Raw genomic sequence first — 26,365 nt, 5'->3', positions numbered from 1 at the left:
CAAGACAACTATTAGCTACCAATATGATATGGCTGTGAAAAAGGCTAATGCCATACTAGGATGCATCGGATGAGGTATTTACAGTAGAGATACGAAGTGTTATATTATCATTATAGAAGGCACTAGTGAGACCTTATCTCGAATACTGTGTGCACTTCTGGTTGTCTGTGTTAAAGAAAGATTAATTCAAACTGGAACAGGTGTCGTGAAGGGCCATTAGGATGATCAGAAGAATGGAAAACATATCTTAGAAGAGGAGACACAAGGAGCTTGACTTTAGCCTAACAAAGTGAAGGCAGAGGGGAGATATGATTACTTTCTATAGATACATAAAAGGGATAAACACCATGAGGGAGAGGAGTTATTTTAGTCAAGGGCCAGTTTTGGCACAAGAACAAATGAATATAAACTGACCGTTAACAAGTGTAGGTTTGAAATTAGACAAAAATTTCTAACCATCGGAGGAGTGAAGCTCTGAAGCAGCCTTTCAAGGGGAGCAGTGGGTGCAAAAACCCTAATTTGTTTTAAGACTGAGCTTAAACCCCACTTGATAAGTTTGTGGAGAGGATGGTATGATGAGGTTGCCTACAATGGTATGTGGCTCATCTGCAACTGCTAATAGCAAATATCTGCAATGGCTGGAGATTGAACACTAGATGGGGAGGGCTCTGAGTTACTACAGTGAATTCTTTTCCAGGTGTCTGGCTGGTTGGTCTTGCCTGCATGCTCAGGATCACCGTATTTGGGGTCAGGAAGAAATTTTTTCCCAGGTCAGATTGGCAGAGACCCTGAGGGGTTTTTGCCTTCCTCTGCAGCATGGGGCATAGATCACTTTCTGATCTACACTAGATCCTCTAGACTAGTGGATTCTCTGTAACCTGAAGTCTTTAAATAATGATATGAGGAGTTCAGTAACTCAATCAGAGGTTATGGGTCTATCACATGAGTGGGTGGGTGAGGTTTTGTGGGCTGCAAAGTGCAGGAGATCAGACAAGATTATCAGGATGGTCTCTTCTGGCTTAAACTCTGTGAGTCTATAACTGAGTACTTAGGTTTGTCAGTGTTTTGCTGAGAGACCATGGAGATTAAGTAGCTGAGTGCTGCATCTGCCACCTGAGAAATCTGGGTTCTGTTCCCAGTTTATATAATCTCTCGGGATATTTTGATAAGTGACAACAGAAGGAGGTTCATCCATTTTGTCTGTCCTGACTGGAGGTTCTTTATATGTGGCACACTTAAATAGGGTGGTGCATGTGCAGGGCTAATAGAATGTTCAGAGAATTTAGACAGAATGCCAAGACTATACTGTAGTGAGCAAGACACTAATGTGAAATGACAATTTTCTGGAGCTCATAGCTCAGCCAGTTCTGCATCTCTCTGATCCTGGGAGAATCTCTCAGCCGATGTCAGGTTCTTGCTGCAGATAAGAGTGCTAGAGCTCATTGAAAATAACAGTCCTAGGAATTTTTATAATGGAAAATGTTAGACAACCTAGGAGTCTCTACCTCTTCCCCTGTAAGTATATTATAGGATCCTTGGGCAGGCACCTAACTTTATTTTATATGACAGGCAGTGTGGCCTCTTTGATAGAGCATTGGACTAGGTTTCAGGAGACCTGCTTTTTATTTTTGACTCTGCCATTGGCATGCTGGGTGTCCTTGGTCAAGTCATTTCCCTGCTTTATGCCTCAGTTTCCATCTGTGAAACGGGGTAATGGTATTGACATCCTTTGTGAAATGAGCTATGGATGAAAAGTGTTATGTAAGAGCTAGGTATTGTTTATTATCACCTAGTGACTTTATTTGACTACAAGGTTAGGCAGCAATTGAGCAGGAGTTTTGTAAATGCCGGTGATGCCTAAATATGGGATGTAGGCTCTTAAGTAATGTAGGTGCGTCTGAAAAAGTTGCCCGATGTATTTATTCTCACAACGCCCTTGAGAGGTAGTGAAATAATATTATTCTAATCGATAAATAGTATCTGTCCCTGTTCCCTAACAGCCTTGCACCAGTCACGTAGAAACTCTGTGGCATGGGAGAAACTTGAACCGCTATCTCCCATGTCCAGGCTAGTTGCCTAACCACTGGCTCAACCTCTTAGCCTCTGTTATATCTGTATAAAATGCATATAGGCAAGATTCTTGTTCAAGAAATATCTACATCTTTATGTAAACTCTAATAGTATTTCCTTACATTTAATGCTGTGTAACCCATTTATTGAAGATTTTTAAAATCATGCACTAATCCTATTAGTGACTCCTACAAATGGTTCCTTTTTCCAGAGTATATGGAAATAATTTTTAACAGATGGTAGCTTTCACTAATGGAAATCTGAGTTTACTGCAAGAGATAAAAATGTTGCTTCTCTCGTTTTTAGTGGAAACAAGCCTGAGTACTTTGGAGAATTCTTTCTCTTTGAATTAAAGCTTTGATTTGTTTTATGGCTTTTGTTCATTTAACTTATTTTCTATAAGACTCTGGCAATTGAGATCAGATGGTCTTACTAAATATAAATTCCCAGATCTGTGGATGCTTCCTTCTTATACATGTGAGCATCATAAATACTGCTTTTAAATGGTTTTTAACTGAAAATAGAAACATTTCAGTTTTATAATAAATATAACTTGGGTTTCTAGGTCTATATTTATTCTGAAATATATTGGCTTTTTATGCGGGAGTTTACTTTATTACTTGTATTAGGCAGTGATTAAGTTAGATCAAAACTATAGAAGTCAAGAATTTAATGTGAAAGCAGCCTCCATGGTTCCATCCTAGCCAATACTGAACTTTTTAATTGTTACAAATTTGTATTTGTAGAATCAGCACAAACTTCAGTTTTTGGTCCCACATGTAGTAATCCCTCAAGCAAACTGTCCATTTTCATGCTTGGGATTTCTTGATTAAAATATGTCATCGGTTAAAATGAATAATTGAGATTCTGTTCTGTGCCTCTCAGAAGTGCCGCACAGTAATTCACAGGCCAGGAGGTAGGAAGGATAAGGGAGATTTAAGCCACCTTTGTGCCCTACCTATTCAGTACATGCAGTCCCACCACTGGCACAACCCTTTCACTAGAGCTTGTAAGGGGCCCTGTGTGTGTGCATAACACCTGCACTGGAGGAATGCACCTATGGCCATCTAAGGAAATTTTACAGCCCTTGTGCATTGTGGTGGGAAGAAGAGTATCTCCCAAAGTATATCCAATTATTTCTTGTCGGATGTTTAGAGAAAAGAAATGTTATCTGAGTAGGAACAGAGTGGTTCTCAGGCATTCAAAGCAGAACTTTCACTTCACCTTTCTACTACGTTCTTAGTACAAGCATAATCTACTCCAAGGCAGTACCTGCATACTCTCCTTCCCATCTGTGTCTCTAATATTCTTTTATTGCCCATTAGTAGAAATAGAACATTTCCACTTCTCTTTCTTTCTGAGATGAGGTGACCAAAATTGAACAATTGTTCAAGGGGGGGAAGGCTTTATCAACAATTTTAATAGAGGTACGTATTTGTGTGATTCCTCATTTACTTGTTATTGGAATGTGAAGGAGCATGTGCTACAGTGGGTTTCCTTATGTTTGTATATACACTGTCTACTTGGTTTGTGTTCTTGGTTTCTGAGTTTGCATCACTTTGTTCCATTTTTGAGTTGCTGGATGGGTTCCTCTGTAGTCACATTGTCACAGCTTCTAGGTCTGCTGAATTGAGGAGTTTTATTTTTACAGTAGCTCACCTACCATACTTTGTTCATATTTTCTTTGGAACACATAGATGAATGCCATCTGGTCCTGGTTATCTGCTGGAATATAATTTCCTGAGGTCTTCAATCAATTTGATTTATCATATCTCCTATCACCTGATTGAAAAATAAGTCATTGATGTATGGAAGATTTGAATGTTTTGAGTAACATAGGGAAATTCAACCAAAAAAGTAGAGTGGACTTTTCCTTGTATTAGTCACACTAAATATGTTTGTTCCAGAGGGGGAAAAACAGATGGAAAGCCTGTTGATAGTTTCTACTTAATACACTGGGGAAACTATTCAGTAACAAGTTCTTCTTAAGTAACAATTATCCCAATTACACTGCCAACATCAACAATTTATTAATTTATCTGCCACATAAATAGTCATCCCTGGAAAAATAGGGGAGTAACATTAAAGTTTTAGGACATAGTCTTCTCTTTTAATTTTATATGCCATAATCTTTGGATTTGTTCAGTTAAACTTTCCCCACATTGCATCAGAAAATTGTTTTATTTGCAGAATATCAGTTCTATGTAAGATAATGTTCTTGTAATTTTTGTGCATGACATAGATAAAATATGATTTCCTGATTTAAATCACAAGACTGGAAATCAGGACACCTGGGATTTATTTCTCTCTAGGCTGCAGACTTTCTCTGTGACCTTGAATAACCTCACTTCAACGTTGCTATCTCTAAAGCAGTGTATAGATAGATATAGATATATATTTTAAAGAATCCTACCACATTACATTGCATACACAATTTCCAGACTGAGAAGTGGATGAGAAAGAAAATGAACCATTTTCAATCTGAGGAGCTCAAAGTGCTTCAGCAACGTTAACAAATTAACCCTCTGAACAGCCCTGTGATATAGGCAAGTATTATATATCACAGGACTGTTCAGAGGATTAATTTATTAATGTTGGTAAAGCACTTTAAGCTCCTCAAATTGAAAGTGCTACATAGATTAGAGACCACTATCAAGTCAGTAATGATTAGTCACTACTCTGCAGTGACCACACCATAACTCCTAGTCTAACTATGGGGAAAATGTGATATTTCAGTTAAATATCTGTGGGACCTGTTGATAAATATTGACTTCCTCATGGTGACTGCTTTAAGCACAAAGTATTGTTGCTATAAATTATGCAGAAATTAGTTTAAATATCACATGTAAGTCCATTCTGAATAGGTTTCTAAATCTTGCCACAAGTCTAATTTGCCTTTAATTGATAACAGTGACAGCTTAGTTTTACATTTTACTGAAGATGCATTATAATGTTTGACTTAAAGGTAGCACTATCATATTTAAATTGCAGGGATGTAGACTGGAATACTACATATGATCTTGGGCTCATACATAATGCTAATGCTGCAGCGAAGCACTAACAAGAAGGGGTGCCATATGACGACTGCTGTCCTTCAAACTAAACTAAAATCCTCTCTGTTTATCTCTAGTAAATCACTAAATGAAAGTTTTAAACCCCATGGAATTTTAGAAAAAAAATAAAAATAGGTTCTTATGTTCAGTACTGTATGGAAGCGATTGCTTTTATATATATGAAGAAGATAATCATTGGAATTACAGACCATCCACAAAAAGAAAAGGAGTACTTGTGGCACCTTAGAGACTAACAAATTTATTTGAGCATAAGCTTTCGTGAGCTACAGCTCACTTCATCGGATGCATATGCTCAAATAAATTTGTTAGTCTCTAAGGTGCCACAAGTACTCCTTTTCTTTTTGCGAATACAGACTAACACGGCTGCTACTCTGAAACCTGTCATTATGCAAGACCATCCACAATGTTCTTATAAACAGAAAATTTTTGTCTGAATCTTCCTGGAAATAAGAGGAACAAAAAGAGGCATTGGAAAGACTGGATAAGAATAGGAATAAGATTTCATGAATATGAAAATATATTTTCCAGCTATTTGACCATTTCTATGTATTGATATGCTTAGATGACAAAAAGTATCTCATTAAGGAGACTTTCCTTTATTAACTCTTATTTCCAAATGTGTGTGTGTGTGTGTGTGTGTGTGTATCTATCTATCTATTATATATATTATTTGTATTGATACCTGAAATTCTGGAGTCAAAATGAAAGTAAGAAGTTGTGAGAAAAACATATATTAACACTTGATGTGAAAAGTACTGTAAATGGGAATTCCCTCTTGGAAAACATTATTTAAAAATAAGATTTGTCTTTCCCAAAATACATTTGGGAATAACTTTATATAGAAAAAAAGAGAAGCCCAGGCAGGGGCTTAGCAACTATTAGTTTTTAGGTTTCATTTGGAACAAATGCAGTTGTGGATTTCATTATTCACATATCTCTGTCACTGGAATCTGGCAAAAGGGGGGGCATTCTTTTATAGGCTCTACTTGAGCTTGTGTGCTGAAAGTGCTGTATTTTAAAATGATTAAAGTTGTTGAGTTGTTAGTGAATACTCCAATCCTGAAGTCTGCCAGTGGTTATATGGCCCAGTGATTAACTTTTCACTCCCCAAATCCCCCAGTTAATGGGAGAAGAGGGAAGCACATTTATAGTGGCAATTGGGGAAGGCCACATCCTGTTTTCTCATGATCAGGAAGTGGAAGGAATACCCTCCAATCCCAGTTCTGTTTTGGGTTTTTAAAAACTTGTACTGGAGGCTGAGCAAAATCTTCCACCTCATCATCTGCAGTTGTGCAGGGGACTGGACTAGATGACCTCTCGAGATCCCTTCCAGTCCTATGATTCTACGATTACTCCACTCACTGGACAATTTAAGCCTTATACAGAATGTTCAGACAATGCTAAAAATCAGACCACAGGAAGTAGGCTGTTGATTTGATGAGGTGTTCTCCCATGAGCAAATTAGAATTTATCATCACAATTCTTTTTTTATTGAGACTTCCATGGCAGATTCACCTTTCCCCTGAACAGGTTATTCCACATCCTAGAAGGCCGGGTGTATTGTGTTTGGATCAGGACTTTAGTGAGTTCTAAAAGATAACATTCTCTATCTATGTATTGTGTCGTAATCATATGGTGAGTTCATCTTAGGGTACGTAAGGACCTAGCTGAAGCAATCTTGGATCCATTAGCAATTATTTTCAAGAACACTTGGATGATTGGTGAGGACCCAGAGGATGGGAGAAGGGCAAACATAGTACTTTTCTTTAAAAAGGGGAACAAAGAGGAGCCAGGGAATTTTTATCTATCAGCCTAACTTTGATAGCTGGAAAGATACTGGAACAAACTATTAAACAACTTGTAAGTACCTACAGAATAATAGACTGATAAAGAATAGCCAGCATGGATTTGTCAAGAACAAATCAGACCAGACCAACCTAATTTCCTTATTTAACAGTGTTGCTAGCCTAGTGGCTGTTGGGGAAGAAGTAGATGTGATATATATCTTGATTTTAGAAAGGCTTTTGATACAATCCCACATGATATTCTCAGAAGCAAATTAGGGAATTGTGGGCTATATGAAATAACTATAAGATGGGCACACACATGAAAATCCACACTCAACATGTAATTATAAATGGTTTTCTGACTAACTTGGAGGATGTAGCTAGTGGGGTCTGATACAATTAAATATTTCCATTAATGACTTGGATAAGGGAATGGAAATCATGCTTATAAAGTTTGCAGATGACACCGAGCTGTGAGAAATTGCAAGCACTTTGGAAGATTAGAATTCAAAAGGACCTTGAAAAACAAGATAATTGGTCTAAAACCAACAAGATGAAATTCAATAAGGACTACACTTAAGGAAAAATCAAATGCAGAACTATAAAATAGGGAATAACTGGCTAGACAGTAGCTCTGCATAAGAGGATCTGTGGGTTATAGAGTATCTCAAATATGAGCCAACAGTGTGATGCATTTGCTGAAAAGGCTAACCTATTTCTGGGTATATTAACAAGAGTGTATTATTTAAGGGAGGTAATTGCTACACTCTACTCCGTACTGATGGGTCCTCACCTAGAGTATTGTGTCCAGTTTTGGCTGCTGCGCTTTAAGATGGGAACAAATTGGAGAGAGTCCAGAGAACAACAAAAATGATAAAACCTTACCCATGAGGATAGGTATGTTTAGTCTTCAGAAAATAAGAGTGATGGTCTTCAGAAAATAAGAGTGATAAGTCTTCAGATATGTTAAGACAGTGATCTGTTATATGTCCATCAAAGTTAGGACAAGTAATAATGGGTTTGATCTGCAGCAAGGGAGATATTAGATTTTCCTACTACCTAACTGAAAAGGATAAGGATAAATCGATAAGGATAGTTTAGTACTGGAATTGTTACCAAGGAAGCTTGTGAAATCCCCATCATTAGAGATTTTTATGAACAGGTTAGACAAACACTTGTCCAGGATGGTCTATGTATACTTGGTTCTGCCTCAGCATAGAGGGATGGATTAGATAACCTCTTGAGGTCCCTTCCAGCTGTATTTATTTACGATTCTATGATAAATGTAATAAGCTATAAAACTGGGCCAGCTGTCTCTCCCTTAGCTAATTTTAGAAATGTCATTTTTTTCTTTTTAAATAAATAGGGAGTGATGGGACCTGAGGGATCATCTGGCCGACCTGGAACATCTGGACCTAAGGTAAGGTTATTTACTCTATTTTACTGTGAATGGGACAAATGACGCCAAGAGTATTCATTGCCCTATGGATCATTATAACAAAGTTATAGTACTCTGTGTCATCTGCTTGTTTATTTTAATATAAAAACATTGAAAATATAACAATAATTTTGTATATATAACTTGTATGTTATAGTCCAATTTCTAAGCACAAGAAAGTCTTGGTAAGATGTAGCAACCATTGCCTAACATGTTATGAGAAATTGGAACTTATTCAGAAACAGTTTGGGGTACTTTGTTTGAGCCTTGGAATCTTGAAAAATGTTCCTCAATACTAGAGGCAAAATAATACTTAGTATAAACTAGGACTTTCTGCCTGTTTTCCATTTATTTATATTTTAATTGTGTTAAAGTGATGTGCTGCTCTTTCCATCTAACATTGAGCCAAATTTATTTCAGATGTAATTTTACTGATTGCATTAGAGTTATATCAGGAGTGAATTTGACCCATGTACTTATGTAATTAAAATGGTTGTTATATAAATCCAGATCTGACTGTTAGGATAACTTTCAGATTTAACATGAGTCAAGTTTTGGCTGAGTAAGCACTACATGATATGGCCCTCAAAACGTTTAGAAGTTGACTCTTAAATCTTATAGTCTTTATGTCTGTATCCATATAAACATGCTTTTGGTTGCATAAATCATGCTTAGAAGTATATAAATGTTATTTTAAGTCTTATGTTGCAGGTGGATTTTCAGAAGTGTTCAAAATTGTCTTGACTCTGCTCCCATTGACTTCAGTGGGAGTAGAGTTAGGCCAAGAATGAGCATAACCAAAAATGGATACATTTCATTTTAAAATGTGATAGAAGTTGCTGTTCTGAGAAAACAGTTGCATTAGTCTCTTATGCTCTATATATGGAGTTGGATCCTGCAGAGCTTCAACAGGGAAAAAACTTATATTGATATTTATGCACAGCCAAGATCGGGTTAATCAGTAACTCCTCTTTAATTTTATCTAAGATCTGAGAAGCTGAAAATGTGAGTTGTTCTATAGGACCAAAATATTTTGACTCAGAGAAGTCCTAGGATTTGCAAGGCCCTTGCAAGTAATAAGTAAGGCTAAGTAATATGTGTGGGAACATCAAGCTGATATATGCAAATATCATAGTATATTTGGTGAGGGAAGGTTTGCTGCTGGGGAAGGGAAGGTCAGTCATTGCCACTTGGGGATAGAGGCAGTCATAAATCTTTTGGCATCCGGGACGAGTTTTCAGTGCACTTGTCAGTGTGGGAGGGTTTAAACCTCAAGGACATTAAGATGAATTGGGGGTTTTAAGGTGGGCCAGCGGGCAGGAAGGTTTACAAGTGCATGTTTAAAGTAGGGGTACTGATCATTTAGAATCCCCCAAGCTTTGGAGGGCTGGATTGTCACTGTCACACATGTACGTGCCCTTTTGTGATAGAAAGTTTTCAAACAGGATCTCTTTATATTTGATATTCTCAACCACACAGTTATGTTGTTTTATTAATAGGGCTATAAGGGTGAACCTGGAATACAAGGGAAACCAGGATCATCAGGAGTTAAGGTAAATATGGTTTACCTTCATCTGGAAATATTCCAGTCAAGGACATTATGATTACAATGTTCCATGATTTACTTGTTGGTTATAAGGTAGTTTTGTTTCAAAATGGAAACAATAATTAACAAATTTACTCCAGATTGGATTTAATGGGTGATTCTTGCAAATATTGGACCAGATGCTGGAGTGAAATCAGCAAATCTATGCCATTTTACAGCATCTTACTGTCTGGCCCGTTGTTACATTGCATCTGCACAGATAGTTTGTTCTGGTCTGTTCTATGGAACTTTACATACAGGCATATATGTAGTGTAAATTGTTTCTTGCTACTTGTGTGTACCAAAGATGTAGATAATAGATTATCAGTATATGTTGGTGCTTGCTTATATTTTTAGTTAAAGAATCCCAAAAGTTAGCAAATAACAATACAGATACTAATCAGTGACCTAATGGTACCAAATTATAATGTCAGAGGGAAGATCCAAAACCTGATCTGACTGGAAAGCAGAACTCCAGAGTGGCCTAGTTTATCTCTTGGTCTAAGGATAACATTGTGGTCTTTGTGTAATACAGTCCTTTGGGAGGGTCAGTAAAGTGCCTTGTCAAGAACAGCGAAGGGAAGGGAAGGGAAGGATCAAAGGGGAGAAACTGTGGCTTGTCAAAAAATTAGTGTCTTAGACTCTTATCTTCAGCTGAATGTTGAGCCCACAAGCACCCGGTCTAGGAAGAAATCAAATGGAACTTGTGCAGATTATTGAAGATTCACAGTAAAATGGGGAGAGTCAAAAGTGCAATTGTTTCTGAGGTACATTTTGGGTAAACTCTTTTACGTAGCTCTAGGTTTCAGAAGTAAATATAGAGCCTGACCATCAGTCACACTGGTATAAATCTGAAGTAAGTTCAGAGAAGTCAATGAAGTTATGGCAACGTTAAACCAGTGTAAGTAAGATGAAAATCAGGCCCGATATTCTGGAATGGTACATAATAAATATAGTCAAATGTATGTGATAAGATGCATTTACTCTAATTTTTAAAGTGAAGTTGTTGAAAACTGAATTGCTTGGCATTGCCATTACTAGGAACAATGTCATTTGTGTAATATTACAAAAAAAAAAATCCCACCTAAGTAAAAGTCAGGGTAAGTCTTTTGCATGCTGGATGAATGAGTTGAGAAATCAAGAGTAAGAGCATTGCTGTGGCTTTTAGGCAGTTTAGCTGTATTCAGCATACAAAAAACAATAGAGGTTTCAGCTCAATCACCATCATAATATAGAATCTCAGAGTATCATAGCCAAACCTGAAGAGATCTTGAAAAAACATACAATCTGTGTTTTTACACACAGCACATCAATGATACTTATGGAGCTATTGTATTACTCAGGGAGAACAAGGAGGACCAGGTGCTCCAGGTGAACCAGGGTTCCCAGGCATGCCTGGGACACATGGTGTAAAGGTAAGTAGTTTCTATGGCTTTAATATCCATTACAACTTTCTTTATGCTTTTTCCATAAAGGGTAAATGGGTTTTTTAGTCAACGTTTTTTTACGTTTGGAGAGTATGTGGAGCAGTGTTAACTTCTAGTATTATCAATAAAGCTGTGATGGCACAGGTGGTAATAAAATGTGTATAATGTATTATTGTTATAAGTGCTTGATGGGAAATTATCTCATATAAAGAGTTTTATTATATTATTAATATATATATCTCCTTTCATAAAAGAGTCCATAAGGATTGTAGGAACAATCACACCTAATCAGCCATTAAGGTGCGGGGGGGGGGGGGGGGGGGGCGTGTGGGAGGCAGGGCTTAAGCACTCTATGTGGATGCAGCCAGAGCCATAACTAGGGATTTTACTGTCTGGGGCAAACAAGCATATTTGTGGTGCCTACTGTTTTTCTGGTATTTTCTGCCCCATTTCCCCCCCCCATGGTTTTGTGCCCTCTTGCCCAACCTGGTTACAGCCCTGCATCTCTGCTGCTTGCCTCCTTCGTGATCTTGGGCAAATCATTTGTTCTGGTGCACCAGTTTTCCCTTATACAAAAGCAGGATAGTGATACTTACAGAGGGACGGTAGGAGGTATAATTCACTGGTGAAGTGAAAGGCATTATAAGAGTGCAAACTAGAGTAGTTCATCTCTCCAGAATGTTTACACTGGAAAAAAAAAGGGAAGCTTCCCCTGTAAATCAGAAATCACCAGTTAGGAACCCTTACAGAAAGCAATGTTGCAGTGCTCTACAATAAAGCTCTCTAAGGCTAGGGTTTACAATGGAGTGAGTCACTACAGCATCTGGGACCAGTGATGAAGTATCTATGTCATAAAGATTTCAAATATGCCTCTTTAGAACTTAATCCTTTCCCCTCCTGCTCCCCCCAAAATCTATGCCCATGTGAGGCTCCCAGACAGAGAATCGCTGCCTGCTAACACATGTCCAAGGAGTGAATGGGATCCATCACTGTAGCTGGACCCCAGCTGGGCCCCTCGTACTCTGTTAGTAATCTGCCTTAAGAGCTAACTGCTCTCTCCTGAGAGGCATTCCCGAACTCATGTCCAGCAGGCATAAAAACCTCTATCAGGCAAAATCAGATCAGTGTTTTGCTTCCAGCAAAGAAACTGCAAGCTTTGTGGTGAAAGTAATTTCCCTGTGTCCTGATTAACAACAAACCAAGGCCCACAGGCTGGGAAAGAGAACAGAGCTTAATTGACTGAGTTTTGACATGGGGCCTTAATGATTAGGTTCAAATTAGCCAGCATCACCTTTTCACCCCCACCTTTCCTGGGGAATTGAAGTGAAATGTGTTTCTCTGCAGCAGGCTATGGCTAGTCCAGCTCCCACCACACACACAGCCTTTTAAAACACATCTCAGCTAAAGTAGGTATCTTCCTCTTTAACAGCCTCTCTTTTTTTTCCTCATTGTATTGTCTGAAGTATATATTCTAAAGCTCCCTCTCTTTCCCCCCTTCCCCATGTCTAAGCCACTGGTGTTTTACCTGCAAATCAAGAAGAGGATGAGATCGGGGGGGGGGGGGGGGAGGAAGGAAAACAAAAAGAAATGGCTTTGGACTGTTTTGTTTGTTCGGAGAAATGATAAAGCCATGTTCCAAAACAAATGAACAGTGTCTCAGTGTCAAAACAGCAAGACATGATTGTCCATCAGATGAGGCGCAAGGCTGCGTGATAGGAAGTGCAAGTGGGAACAGTGACACCCAAATAATAGCAATAATTAATACCTGGCATTTCCCATGGCAGAATTCTGCAGTAATGGTGCAAAACACAGCAAGAGCACTGTCAAGGTTCCTTCCCCACTCTGAACTCTGGGGTACAGATGTGGGGACCTGCATGAAAGACCCCCTAAGCTTATTCTTACCAGCTTAGGTTAAACGCTGCGACCACCAAAGTGTTACATAAAGAACAGGGGAAGTGCCCATTTGGAAAAGTCTCCCCCTCAAAATCCCCCCAAGCCCTACACCCCCTTTCCTGGGGAAGGCTTGATAAATACCTCACCAATTTGCATAGGTGAACACAGACCCAAACTCTTGGTCCTTAAGAACAATGAAAAGCAATCAGGTTCTTAAAAGAAGAATTTTAATTAAAGAAAAAGTGAAAGAATCACCTCTGTAAAATCAGGATGGTAAATACCTTACAGGGTAATCAAATTCAAAATATAGAGAATCTCTCTAGGCAAAACCTTAAGTTACAAAAAAGATACAAAAACAGGAATATACATTCCATTCAGCACAACTTATTTTATCAGCCATTTAAACAAAACAGGTTTCAGAGTAGCAGCCGTGTTAGTCTGTATTCGCAAAAAGAAAAGGAGTACTTGTGGCACCTTAGAGACTAACAAATTTATTGGAGCATAAGCTTTCGTGAGCTACAGCTCACTTCATTGGATGCATTTGGTGGAAAAAAACAGAGGGATCCGATGAAGTGAGCTGTAGCTCACGAAAAGCTTATGCTCTAATAAATTTGTTAGTCTCTAAGGTGCCACAAGTACTCCTTTTCTTTTTAAACAAAACAGAATCTAACACATATCTAACTAGATTGCTTACTAACTCTTTACAGGAGTTCTGGCCTGCATTCCTGCTCTGGTCCCTGAAAAAGCATCACACAGACAGAGAGAACCTTTGTTTCTCCCCTCACCCCAGCTTTGAAAGTATCTTGTCTCCTCATTGGTCATTTTGGTCAGGTGCCAGCAAGGTTATCTTAGCTTCTTAACCCTTTACAGGTGAAAGGGTTTTTCCTCTGGCCAGGAGGGATTTAAAGGTGTTTACCCTTCCCTTTATATTTATGACAAGCACTGATCTCAAGTAGGGTCTACTGGGCTGGGTACAAGTCTGGGAATCAGATATGCCTCTCAGTTCTAAGCACTGCAGCAAGTTACTCTGCCTGGCATGGGCGGCAGGTGAAGCTTCAGTTTGGGGAGACTAGCCTTGTGTCATGCCTCTTGCAGCCGAGGCCCTGCCATGACCTTGGGCCAGGGACTGAGAGCTTGGCCCTGGCTGGGACCACAGCGAAGCTTTCTGCACTGGCTGGAGTTCCAAGCCTGGAGCCCCTCCCCCATTCCACCCCTTCTTCTTCAAGTGCTTGCTCATGTCCATTCCATATTAGGTGTGTGTGCTCGCCACATACATTGGTGCCAGAAGTATTTCCTCTCAGCAGTATCCATAGAGGACCAGCTCTGGCACCCCCTGGAGTGGCACCTGCATGGCATGATATAAGAGGCGCCACCGGCACCCCCCACCCTCAGTTCCTTCTTGCCACCAGTGATGGTGCTGGAACATCTGCTGCTTTGGCTAATGTTGTTTCATTTACTGTTTTTGTGAACTTTGAAAACCTGCAGTATAGTTGTATATAGTTAGTAGTTTCTTAGTTACCTTTAGTAGTAGTTCTCAACTTTTCATTAGTCCCACATACCAACTGCCTGAGGTGTTTAGGTGAAGGGCACATAAGTGACAAGTGCTGTATCTGCAAGTCCTTTAAACCTAGGACAAAGAAGGAGCACGATATCCGTCTGAAAGCACTCCTAATGGAGTCGGCACTCACTCCGGCTCCAGGGCAGCGGTCCGACTCTGCACCAAGCTCCATGGCCTCCATGCATAGTGCTCGGTTAGTGCCATCCACGAGCCGGCACCGGTCTCCCCCATGGCTCCAGGGAAGTTCTCCTTCCTCCCATAAATGAAGGAGAGGGTTTGGAGAGAGCCACGACCAGTGCCAGGCAGCTCAACATCTGCTTTGGGAAGTTGGGCCCCAGCTCAAGTCGAGCGGTGCAGCAAATCCCATGCTTCATCTGTGACCCCAGATAGCTCCCAGTGCCACCCATGCCGGCTGCCACAGCACCCCGGTCTCGGGGAAAACCTGCGTTGGGACCTATGCATGTGTCCCAGCCTCTGAAGTACTGATTCCCATCAAGAGGGATGTCCCGCCAGCGTTCACTCACCTGAAGCCGTCATGCCTCAGGACTGGAGAGGCAGGCTCAGCAAAACCCTCTTCAATCTCTGCACCAGGGGCACCAATCAAAGGACTCGAGGCATACCTCGCTGGTAGACTGGCGCAGACCCTCTGAGGCACACGCCACCCAGCAAGAACTCCGGGACCAGCCCCGACCATCTCCAAGGGCCTGGTACTGATCCAGGGACCAATCGGACACCAGAGGCCTCCGTCATCACCTGTCCCCAAGAAGGAGATTGCCCTACTCAGGACGAGTCTCCTGGCCTAAGAATGCCATGCACAAAAGCCAGCACTGCTGTTCCCTACCTAAGCTAGGCAATGTGAAAGGCTGACAACAGGCATGTGTTAAACCCTGCCCCTTTCTCAGAGATAGGTACCTACATTCAAGCTGCATGTAGGCACATATGTCAGTTTAGCAATCCCTAGACAGGAACTCCCCACCTGGAATCAGATAGCTTAGGCTGCTTTGTGGATCCTACCCTTTGAGAGCTAGAAAATGCAATTTAACAGCTAAGCGTTATCATAAGCTGTAATGCTTTGGATCGTGCTGCTGAACAGTTTAGCTCTTTATGTCCTCAGCGAGATCTCCCGAGGGAAACAGTAGAAATCCTATTGCTTGGCACATTTAAAACTCGCTTGGACCAAATACTAATATATGCACAAGTGGGCACAATCCTGCGTAGGCAGGGAGAAGGACCGGATGGTCTAACTGGTCTTTTTAATCTCCAGAGTCTGTGATTCACAAACACTGATTAATGAATCCACAATTGTCCAATGTGAGTCAACTGGGGAATGGGGTTTGAGGGACGGACATCACCCTAGTGCAGCCTCGTTATTAAGATGCATGGGTGCTGCAGGGCAGTGTGGCTGAACAGAGTGGGTATTGGCCTGGGAGTCAGGACTGGTGAGTTCTCTTCCTGGCTATCACTTACCCACCATGTAATCTCTGGCAAATCCCTTAAATGCTCTGTGCCTTAGTTTCCTCATCTATAATTACACTTATGCACGTTTGTAAAGTGCGTTGAGATCTTTCAGTGAAAGGTGTGATGTAAGTGCTGAGTATTTATAGGTAGCTAAAAATACAGGGGCCCTGCCCCAAGTAGCTTACTAAATCAGAAGCACAATAAAGATTAAAGATGCCAGTGGGGGGTGTCCTAGGGAGGAGGACAACAGCAAGAGGCTCACACAGAGAACAAACCATACTTTTTGCACTTACTCCTTGCTAATTATTTTCCAAACAATAAAGTTTTACTGACTAATGGAAATGCCTAAAAAAAATTCTGTGCAAATTAAAAGCAAATACATTAAACCCTTTATAAATGTATGGAACAGAATATAAAGAAGGGGAAGTAACATTCATGTCTGTTTTAGCCACGCACACCTCAACTGTAGCTCTAACAGGTCACTGGATGTGAATCTGCAGCTGTCCTTCATGTCCCTGGTGTAGATTGGTAGAGTAGGGATGTAGCTCCCGATTCCGCATGGAATGTTGAGGGGGAGGGGTGTAAGGAGGTGCTGCAATGGACTTCTCCATGGACTGCAAAGGGAGGCGAGCCTGTGATTGTTGAACTTGTTGGTCCACAAGAGTCTGCAGCATCTGTGTTTGTTACCAGAGAAACCCCTGGTGCATCTCCCTTTCCTTTTCCTGCTGAGCATTCAGGGCCTTTCTCCTTTCCCTCTCTATACAGCCTGCAATAATAATTCTCCAGACCCTCTGTTCATGGTCTGATACAGCACTTATTTGCCGGATATAGTAGAACATGTCATCCCAAGTCCTGTTTTTTCCCCCCCACGTCTCATCTGGCTCAGGCGTTCTGCAGAGGGGGAAGCCCTCAAGGCCGCAATGGCTGCAGCTACAGAAAAAAACATGCAGAGGTACCATTATCAGTACAGTCACAATGGAAATTGAAAGTTAAGATTCAAAACACTCTTCCCTTGCTCTCCTAGAGTTTTAAACAAGACTTTGTTTAGTGTCAGTTCTGCTTCACAGTGATTGTGCATGGCGCTACTCACAGCAGCAGCCCTGGTAGTATGATCCACCAGAGGTGAGGGAAATGAGAGGGGAATTGCTCGGTTGCATAAAGCTATAGAGTATAGCGTAATGACACTGAATATTGGCACCATTTTCCCTAGGCAGCGGTGATTTTAGCTGATATCTCACTCCTGAGGGTAACTAAGTCACAGAGAGCACAGCTTCTGTTCAAAGCCACCTGGGCCTGTATACTGCTAGATGGTTTGCTGCAATGGTGACTGCCAAAGTTATCAATGACCCTACTGTGGAGGAAGAAGTAAGACAGCCATCCCTAGATACCTATGGGAGAGGACTGCAGAGTACCTCCCTGGAAGTTTCATCAAGATCTCTCAGGCAGATTTAAGGGACATCCCTGTGTACATAAACAAATGGCGCCTCATGAATTCCTAACCCTAGAGGTGAATGATAAGCAGATAACTCTACCTCTTTTTGTTGTACAGCTTCCTCTCCTAGTATGAATAAATTAATGAAAAGTCGATAGCAGTGTCCTGCTAAGTTGGGGGAAGCATCACTGTAACGGGAAATAAATTTACACGCTCACCCGAAATACCTTTCCCTGCATCAGACTCACTCATGTTCAACTGAGTGGTCCTGGCTTGTGGCATAGCTGGACCCCCACCCCATCCCATATCCTCTTCCTCCTCCTCATCCTTTCTGTTCACACCAGGGCCTGTGAGTTGGGCTCCTCAGAGGTCTCCACAGTGGTGTGCGGGTAATAGTGAGGTCTGACCCTAGTATGGCATACAGTTTGTAAAAGCAGTGGGTCTGCGACTTGGCATTGGATCGATTGTTGACCTCCCTGTCTTTCTGGATTGCCAGACATAGTTTCTTCACTTTCACGTCGCAGATTCCTGTCATGCCCCTTCTTCTGCATCCCTGTGCAAATCTGCTCAGAGATGTCCACATTTCCACAGCTGGTTCATGGTTGTGCTTGCACAGCCTCTTTTTCCCACAGGCCCAGGAGATCTAAAATCTTCTGTCTAGTCTAGTCTGGAGTGCATAGCTGGCATGGTCAGTTGGGTAGTTGCACATAACAGTGGAGAGCTATTAGAGATGTGTTCATCAGGATGGACAATCAGGAAAAGGCATTTCAAAAATTTGTATTGTTTTAAAATGTGTAGGGGAAGTGGGTTCTGTAATCCCTGGGCAGTGGCATTAACCACTGTGACTAGAGCGGTCAGTGTTGTGCATTTTGGGACAGCTGCTGGAGAACTGTTAGGGTCAACACAGGTAACTCAGTGTCTATACTCATGCTGTGTTGACATCAGCATATCGACCATGGTTCAACTCTGCTCAGGGAGGTTTGTCGACATAACAGAGAGCTTTCATTGGTGGGAGACAAATTTAACGGTAGACGAATGTAAAACTAGGTCGATACAAGACAGCTTAACATTGACCTAACTTTGTAGTTTAGATCAGGCCTCAGCTTGCACCCAAAATCACAGCACTTTTGGAAATGTAAGCACACAGGTTTTGAATTAGTGAAAGATATAGTTAAGTTTGCATATATGCTTTCATTATAGTCTCCTACTCTTACATGCTGATAGCTTTCTCAGAAAATTCTCATTTGAGTCTGAAACTTTTCATTTTTGGTCTTAGTCAAGAGGTGAGTTCCTTCAGGTTTCCTGGAAGCTGGAGGGCGGGGGGGAAGGGGGAAGCCTTCTAACATTGTTAGCTTTAAAATATTGACCTTTCTCCCCCTGAGACAATCAGAGTCCAGGCACCCACAACAGGAGTTCTGAACCAGAGAATAAGCAATTGTATCAAATAGTTGTATACAAAGTTCTTGTATACAAATATATTGTGTAAGATTTTGAACTTGATGGTCATTAAGAGATATGTACATAGGTTGTGGTTGTGAATGTATTCATATATAAAAAATTGTAATTGTAGTGCAACTACAGCATCCTGTCACAATGGGATGAAGTAATCAGGCAGGAATCGGCACTTCCTAGATTAGTTGCTTAAACAAAGCAAACTTAAAGCACCCATCCATCTTCCAGCCAGGATGACACCATGGTGGACCATTACAGTTAGTGGAAAGACATTCAAACTAGAAAGAAAACCCCAGTTGTGGAAAGGAGGGAATTTCCCCTGCTCTGAACATCCATGAATCATCATGCCAGAGAAAGATGGGAAAACAAAGGAGAGGAAAAAAAATTTAAGAACAGGCTTGGGTTTGAGGTTTGAGGGCCAGCATCTAAGAAGGGTGCTGTCTGTGAAGTACTGGATCTCCTCTAGGACAGAGGGCACACTGGGAAACTGTTCAGAGGCAATAGGTAACTTGTATTAGAAAAGGGAATTTAGCTAATATAGAAGTGTAAAACCTGAGATCACATCTTTTTGTTTTTTTTCTGTGTAACTTGTATGTATTTGCTTTTCCTTACTATTTCGTCTTTGATTGTGTGATTTTTCTATTATATAAACTTTTTCTTTTATCACAAGCAGATCTCTGTTGTGTAAACAGTGTAGAGTGCATGTGCCAAGGTATCACGTCTTTGGGGGTGATGAACCAGAGAGGAAAAGTCTGAGTATCTGGTAGTTAAGAAGTTGGGGAGATGGATTTGGGGGTACTCGGGACCCGAAGGGATCGTTGCGGTCACCCTACAAGAATTAACTAGGCTGTGGAAGTTAGTGTGGGACCTTATGCTTGTCAGCTAGCTTTTGGTGTCAGAGCACTGAATCATAGCAACAAAATATTAAGATACCCAAAGTTACAAGGCAGGCAGTGACAGAACCCTTTATTGGTCTGAGTGATCCCCAAAATGTCACACATCCCTTGGCAATAACTCACAAAACCTCTGTGGCAAGTAATTTGGCCTCCCTGAAGAAATACCAGCTATGGTTCTGGATATTGAGTGGAATTTTAAAACCCCAGAGTTATAAGTGGTTCAAAAATCATTTCTGCACATGCTGTATGGGCATCTAAGATTTTTAACAGTGCTTAATGAAGCCCTGCTCCTTAGATGATGTTCTGCTGAGAACTGCCCATTCCCTCTGCATAGCTTAACCAGGGAACAGGGAAAGGACTTTTCATAAGCTATTAGGTCACTTTGCATGCGGGAAGTTGTAAATGTCTCAGGAAACACATATAGCAAAATGTCCGAAAACTGCCTTAGCAATACATGTAGGAAAAAATTCTAGGCATGAAAATATTGCAGCTGTCGCGATTAGAAATGGATGTATTAGGCTGGATGTCAACATGTGTAAGAACAGTCCCATTGAAGTAATTCTGATTACTTTGATCTGGCCTGTTATGTATACTTAATTATGTTCAAGTGTAAATGGCAATCAGAAATCTGTGCCATGCAGGTGATTCAGTATAACTCTGAGAATTTTGACTTCTTGGCCTTTTCCACACAGGTTTTTTAGTCATTTCAGTTGAGAGTCTGATTATCGACCAAACAAGTTGAATTGATATAACCCTAGTGTGCAGTTTTACTGATACAAAGGTAACTTATATCAGTATGGCTTATTCCTCTTTCCTAGGAACAAGCTATATCCGTGTAAACACCTTTTTATTGATAGAACTGCATCTGCATTAGCGGACTTGTACCAGTATAGTTAAAGTGGTACAACTTGTATGTAGAGAAGGCCTTGATTTCTTGATTTTTGTGGATTTAAATGTACAATCTTAAGGAGAGGAGATGTGCACATAGTTTTTTCCTTTCATATAATACTGTGGATTTCCTGGAAATTAGATCACTCCCTTGCTTTCCAAGATAGATAGATAGATACATAGATGCCTCTTTTGGAAGAGGACACTTTTTACAGTGAGAGTCAAGGATGTCAAACTACCTGAAAGGGGGTTTCAAAGAGGATGGCTCTAGACTGTTCTCAATGGTAGCAGATGACAGAACGAGGAGTAATGGTCTCAAGTTGCAATGGGGGAGGTTTAGATTGGATATTAGGAAAAACTTTTTCACTAAGAGGGTGGTGAAACACTGGAATGCGTTACCTAGGGAGGTGGTAGAATCTCCTTCCTTAGAGGTTTTTAAGGTCAGGCTTGACAAAGCCCTGGCTGGGATGATTTAACTGGGACTTGGTCCTGCTTTGAGCAGGGGGTTGGACTAGATGACCTTCTGGGGTCCCTTCCAACCCTGATATTCTATGATTCTATGATTCTATGTACAGGTGGTGTATAAACCTAGAAAATATGGTGGGTGCCAGTGTATACATTATCCACCTGCCCTTTTTCCAGTTAGTCTGTGCCAAAGAAGTGAGAAGTGCTAGCCTACAGAGTTATATTAAAAGGGATTCCCCACTAACCATGACACATGACTATCATAAGATGATGAAATGAGTTTTACAGCTCCCATTGTTTTGAAGTGTGGATTCTTTGCTCTTCATTAATGCTCCAAAACTTGAAAAATCAGCCAGTGATTTTTTTTCTCCTCAGTGTTAGTTTATATCACTATATATTGTTTTATTGCCTTTGTTCCAAAATGAGCAGTCTATAGTCTGTGTCTTGGCATTAGTGATATGTGCTGCATTGCAGAATCATTTACTAATGCATTTATAAAACCAGTGGATTTTAGGTGCATCATTCATTTGATGCGCTTCGTTACCTACTTTAAAAGGTGTCTTCTAAAAACTGAAACACATCATATATATGGTTGTATAAAACATGCAGCTATTGAAACTCCTGCTTGACACTGGATGTCAGGAATAAATGTCGGGAAGCAATACTGGAAGGGGGACTGGGCTTTGGGAGAGAGAACAAGTGGGGGAAGCAGGAAAAAAGAATCAAGATATGAAGGGAAGTCAAAAAAGAACTTGGGGGAAGCAACAGCAAATGAGGAGAAAGAAGGTCAACCAAGAATGAAGGGGAAAGGGAAGGGGAAAGGGAAAAACTGCAAAAGAGGAAGACAGAATGCAGCTTTGGCCTGTAAGCATGAAAGGGAGAAAGCTATCTTCCAGTGAAAATAAAGGGGATACGGAGATGCATGGTAGGAAAAAGTTTAGAGGAAAATAGAAAAAAAGAACGGAGGGGGAACTAAGTGAGAGAGAAAAGAAGAGAAATGGAAAGGAAAACATGGTAGAGAAAGAGAGAAACTTGTCAAACATTGAATGTAGATGTTGTTTTATTTTATTGCTATTACCTTCTACATATTAGTGTGTTTCTCTTGAAAAACCCCGTAACTCTAGCCTAAAGCAAATTTTAGAAAAATATATTGTCCTTGATAGGTGTGCATTCATCACACTTTCCCTGATCTACATTCTTCCTTCAGAGATCTTCAGAGTCCTAACAGATGTTCTCCTTTGCTTGGGATGTAGTTGACTATGATGATCAGCACCCACCTGGTTTAATTCAAACTAAGTGAAATTTAAAAACTTGCATATACCTTTTGGCAGCAAGTGTCTTGTGAACAAAATTTTGATGTTTTCACATAGCTCGATTTTTTTTTTTTGCCACAAAAATTATTGAAAAGAAATTTCTCTGCTGAAATGTGTTTTCCTAGTATTCAAATGCCCTTCAAGATATGCTTTTCCATTATCTAACTAATTCATTACTCTTAATTTTTCTGTATTTACTCTGCTTGTCTATTATACCTGCTAAACCTGTATGACTGCTAAAATGTCTGTGCCACTTTACAACTCTAACTATGCTTCTGTGGTCATTACCCCAGGTTTGGCTGTGACAAGATTTCTCTGTAACTAAATCAAATTGCAATGACAGGATAAGAATACAGTGGGAAATTCTGTAAAATCAGCAGGAAGTCGGATTAAGGAGTTCAATAAAAACACTACCCTCATTGAGAATAAAAATGCACACTTCATAATTTACGTAGGCTGAGGACATTGTTCATGCCAGGGGCTCTTTTCATTCCTCCAATTCCCCGCTCTTATAAGCTGCCTGTGTGCCACTTCCCCTGCCCCTCTATTTCAGAGACTCCCTGAACCTCCCCCGAGCCCTCCATCCTGCCAAGAGCCCTGTATTCCCCATTTATCCCTCCCCCACACCATTATCCCCATTCTCTCTCCCATTGCAGGGTCTCTGTGTGCTCCCCTCTCCCCCATGGCAGAGTCTCTGTGTCCACTGCTTTCCCCTCCCCATCCCCACTTCCCCACACTCTGAGTCCCTGCTTCCATCATCACCACCACTTCCCCCTACACCCACTCCATTACATGCATGTCCCTTCTTTACTCCTTTCTGCCACATCCATTTCCCCCCTGCCCACTTGTCTCAGGGTCCCTGCTGCCACCACTACTGCCACTCACTTCCAATCTCTGGGTTCCTGGTTTGCCCCCCACCACTACTCCATCCCTCCATCACCCTTCTCCTTCCCACCCACCCACCATTCTTGCTGCCTTTCTGTCCAGCTCTCCATTTACTCCGCACATTCTGCTCTCCTTCCTCCTCAGGCCCTGCCTTCAAGCTACAAATCCTCTCTGTAAGGCTCTCTTATTTCAGTCAGAGTCAGGCTACAGATAGGAAGTTAAGCTGCTGCCACTGATATCTGTAGGCAGGTGCAGGGGCTTGCAGAGAAATTCCTCTGCTTGTAGCACCTGTGTGTCTGGGGGCCCTTATTTTCCTTTGAATCCAGTTTTTCCAATGTTCCACTCCCAGTCTTTATTCAAGCCTAAGTTAATTGTATCCATTTTGCAAATTAATTCCAATTCAACAGTCTCTCATTGGAGTCTGTTTTTGAAGTTTTTTTGTTGAAGAATCTACTAATGTGATATATGCCATCATGTGCCAGCAATGCCCCTCTGCCATGTACATTGGCCAAACTGGACAGTCTCTACGTAAAAGAATAAATGGACACAAATCAGACGTCAAGAATTATAACATTCAAAAACCAGTTGGAGAACACTTCAATCTCTTTGGTCACTCAATTACAGACCTAAAAGTGGCAATTCTTCAACAAAAAACTTCAAAAACAGACTCCAAGGAGAGACTGCTGAATTGAAATTAATTTGCAAACTGGATACAATTAATTTAGGCTTGATAAAGACTGGGAGTGGATGGGTCATTACACAAAGTAAAACTATTCCCCCCCCTCCCCACTGTTCCTCAGATGTTCTTGTCAACTGCTGGAAATGGCCCATCTTGATTATCACTACAAAAGGTTTCCTCCCCCCCACTGGTGATAGCTCACCTTACCTGATCGCTCTCGTTACAGTGTGTATGGTAACATCCATTGTTTCATGTTCTCTGTGTATATAAAATCTTGCCACTATTTTCTACTGTGTGCATCCAATGAAGTGAGCTGTAGCTCATGAAAGCTTATGCTCAAATAAATTTGTTAGTCTCTAAGGTGCCACAAGTACTCCTTTTCTTTTTGCAAAAAAAACAAGGGGAGACTGTAATGCCTAGTTACAAGCTATATAGGAAAGACAGAGTAGGCTAAAGAGCTGGAGAAGTAGTGGTGTAGGTAAAGGATTCTATGGAAAATTCTGAGTGGAGGGGATCACAAAGTTGAACCAAATGGATACAAATTCCAAACTGTATGAATATAAATACATTATTGGTGTTTTTAATACCAGTCTCCTGATCAAGAAAAAAATTGTGTGCACGGTGTTGAGAGAGATCAAAGAGGCAGAAAAATGTAACAAAATTCTAATATCGGACTTCAGATACTCTGTATGTGTACACTTCAATCTGGGGGTGTGATTCCCAGTTGGAAGAGATGTCCTTATGCTAGTTTTTTGATTGAGCCAGCGTACTAAAAATAGAGTGTAGCTGCAATGGCATGAGCAGTGGGAGGGGCTAACCACCCCAAATATATACCTGACTGAGACCATAGGCATGAACTCTAGGGGGCTAGATCCTCCCATCACTCTTAGATAGACTCTATTATTAGTAGGCTAGCTTGATCAGAGCTAGCATGGGTATGTCTCTTTGATCTGGAAATTAAACCTGCAGCTTGAAGTGTAGACATACCCACAGACTAGTCTAACAACATAATAGGACAGAGTTTAGAGAAAAACATTCTTGATAATTAAAGTGATTGCTTCTTGGGACAGCAAGAAAGGACCATGGGGTTACAGTGGATGAGAAGATGGATATGAGTCAACGGTGTGCCCTTGTTGCCAAGAAGGCTAACGGCATTTTGGGCTGTATAACTAGGGGAATTGCCAGCAGATTGAGGGACATGATCATTCCCCTCTATTTGACATTGGTGAGGCCTCATCTGGAGTACTGTGTCCAGTTTGGGCCCCATACTACAAGAAGGATGTGGAAAAATTGGAGAGTCCAGTGGAGGGCAAGAAAAATGATTAGGGGGCTGGAGCACATGACTTATGAGGAAAGGCTGAGGGAACTGGGATTGTTTAGTCTGTGGAAGAGAAGAATCAAGGGGGATTTGATAGCTGCTTTCAACTACCTGAAGGGGGGTTCCAAAGAGGTTGGATCTAGACTGTTCTTAGTGGTAGCAGATGACAGAAAAGGAGTAATGGTCTCAAGTTGCAGTTGGGGAGGTTTAGGTTGGATGTTAGGAAAAACTTTTTCACTAGGAGGGTGGTGAAGCACTGGAATGGGTTACTTAGTGAGGTGTTGGAATCTCCTTCCTTAGAGGTTTTCAAGGTCAAGCTTGACAAAGCCCTGGCTGGGATGATTTAGTTGGGGTTGGTCCTGCTTTGAGCAGGGGGTTGGCCTAGATGACCTCCTGAGGTCCCTTCCAACCCTGATATTCTATGATTCTAGAGCACACAGGAAGAGAGATGACTTAATCTTACCTAACCCAGGCAAAAAGAAAAGGAGTACTTGTGGCACCTTAGAGACTAACAAATTTATTTGAGCATAAGCTTTCATGAGCTACAGCTCAGGCACTAACTCAAGATGTGACAGGAGCTGAGCCACTGAGGAACAGTGACCATGATATAATTAGGTTCAACATCAAAGGGGCAGCTAGGGTACCAAAAGTGATGAGTAACACTAAACTTTAGAAAGGGTGATTTCAATAAAATGAGAAGTTTAGTCAAAAAGGCCTAAAGTTAAAAATGAAGAAGTAAAATCCTCA

The 26,365-nt window shown here is 40.9% G+C and overlaps 1 protein-coding gene across 1 annotated transcript in view; it reads left to right on the top strand.

The window, feature by feature from the left end:
• COL21A1 (collagen type XXI alpha 1 chain) overlaps positions 1-26,365 on the top strand; it is a 192,925-nt gene that overhangs the window by 146,786 nt on the left and 19,774 nt on the right. Inside the window, exons 20-23 of the mRNA XM_043510390.1 lie at positions 8,298-8,351; positions 9,869-9,922; positions 11,298-11,369; positions 26,248-26,258. Coding sequence (XP_043366325.1) covers positions 8,298-8,351; positions 9,869-9,922; positions 11,298-11,369; positions 26,248-26,258 — 191 coding nt within the window. The remainder of the gene's footprint in view (positions 1-8,297; positions 8,352-9,868; positions 9,923-11,297; positions 11,370-26,247; positions 26,259-26,365) is intronic.

This window comes from Dermochelys coriacea, chromosome 3 (assembly GCF_009764565.3).
Source record: "Dermochelys coriacea isolate rDerCor1 chromosome 3, rDerCor1.pri.v4, whole genome shotgun sequence".
NCBI lineage: Eukaryota > Metazoa > Chordata > Testudines > Dermochelyidae > Dermochelys > Dermochelys coriacea.
This window is presented reverse-complemented; position numbering and strand designations above follow the sequence as displayed.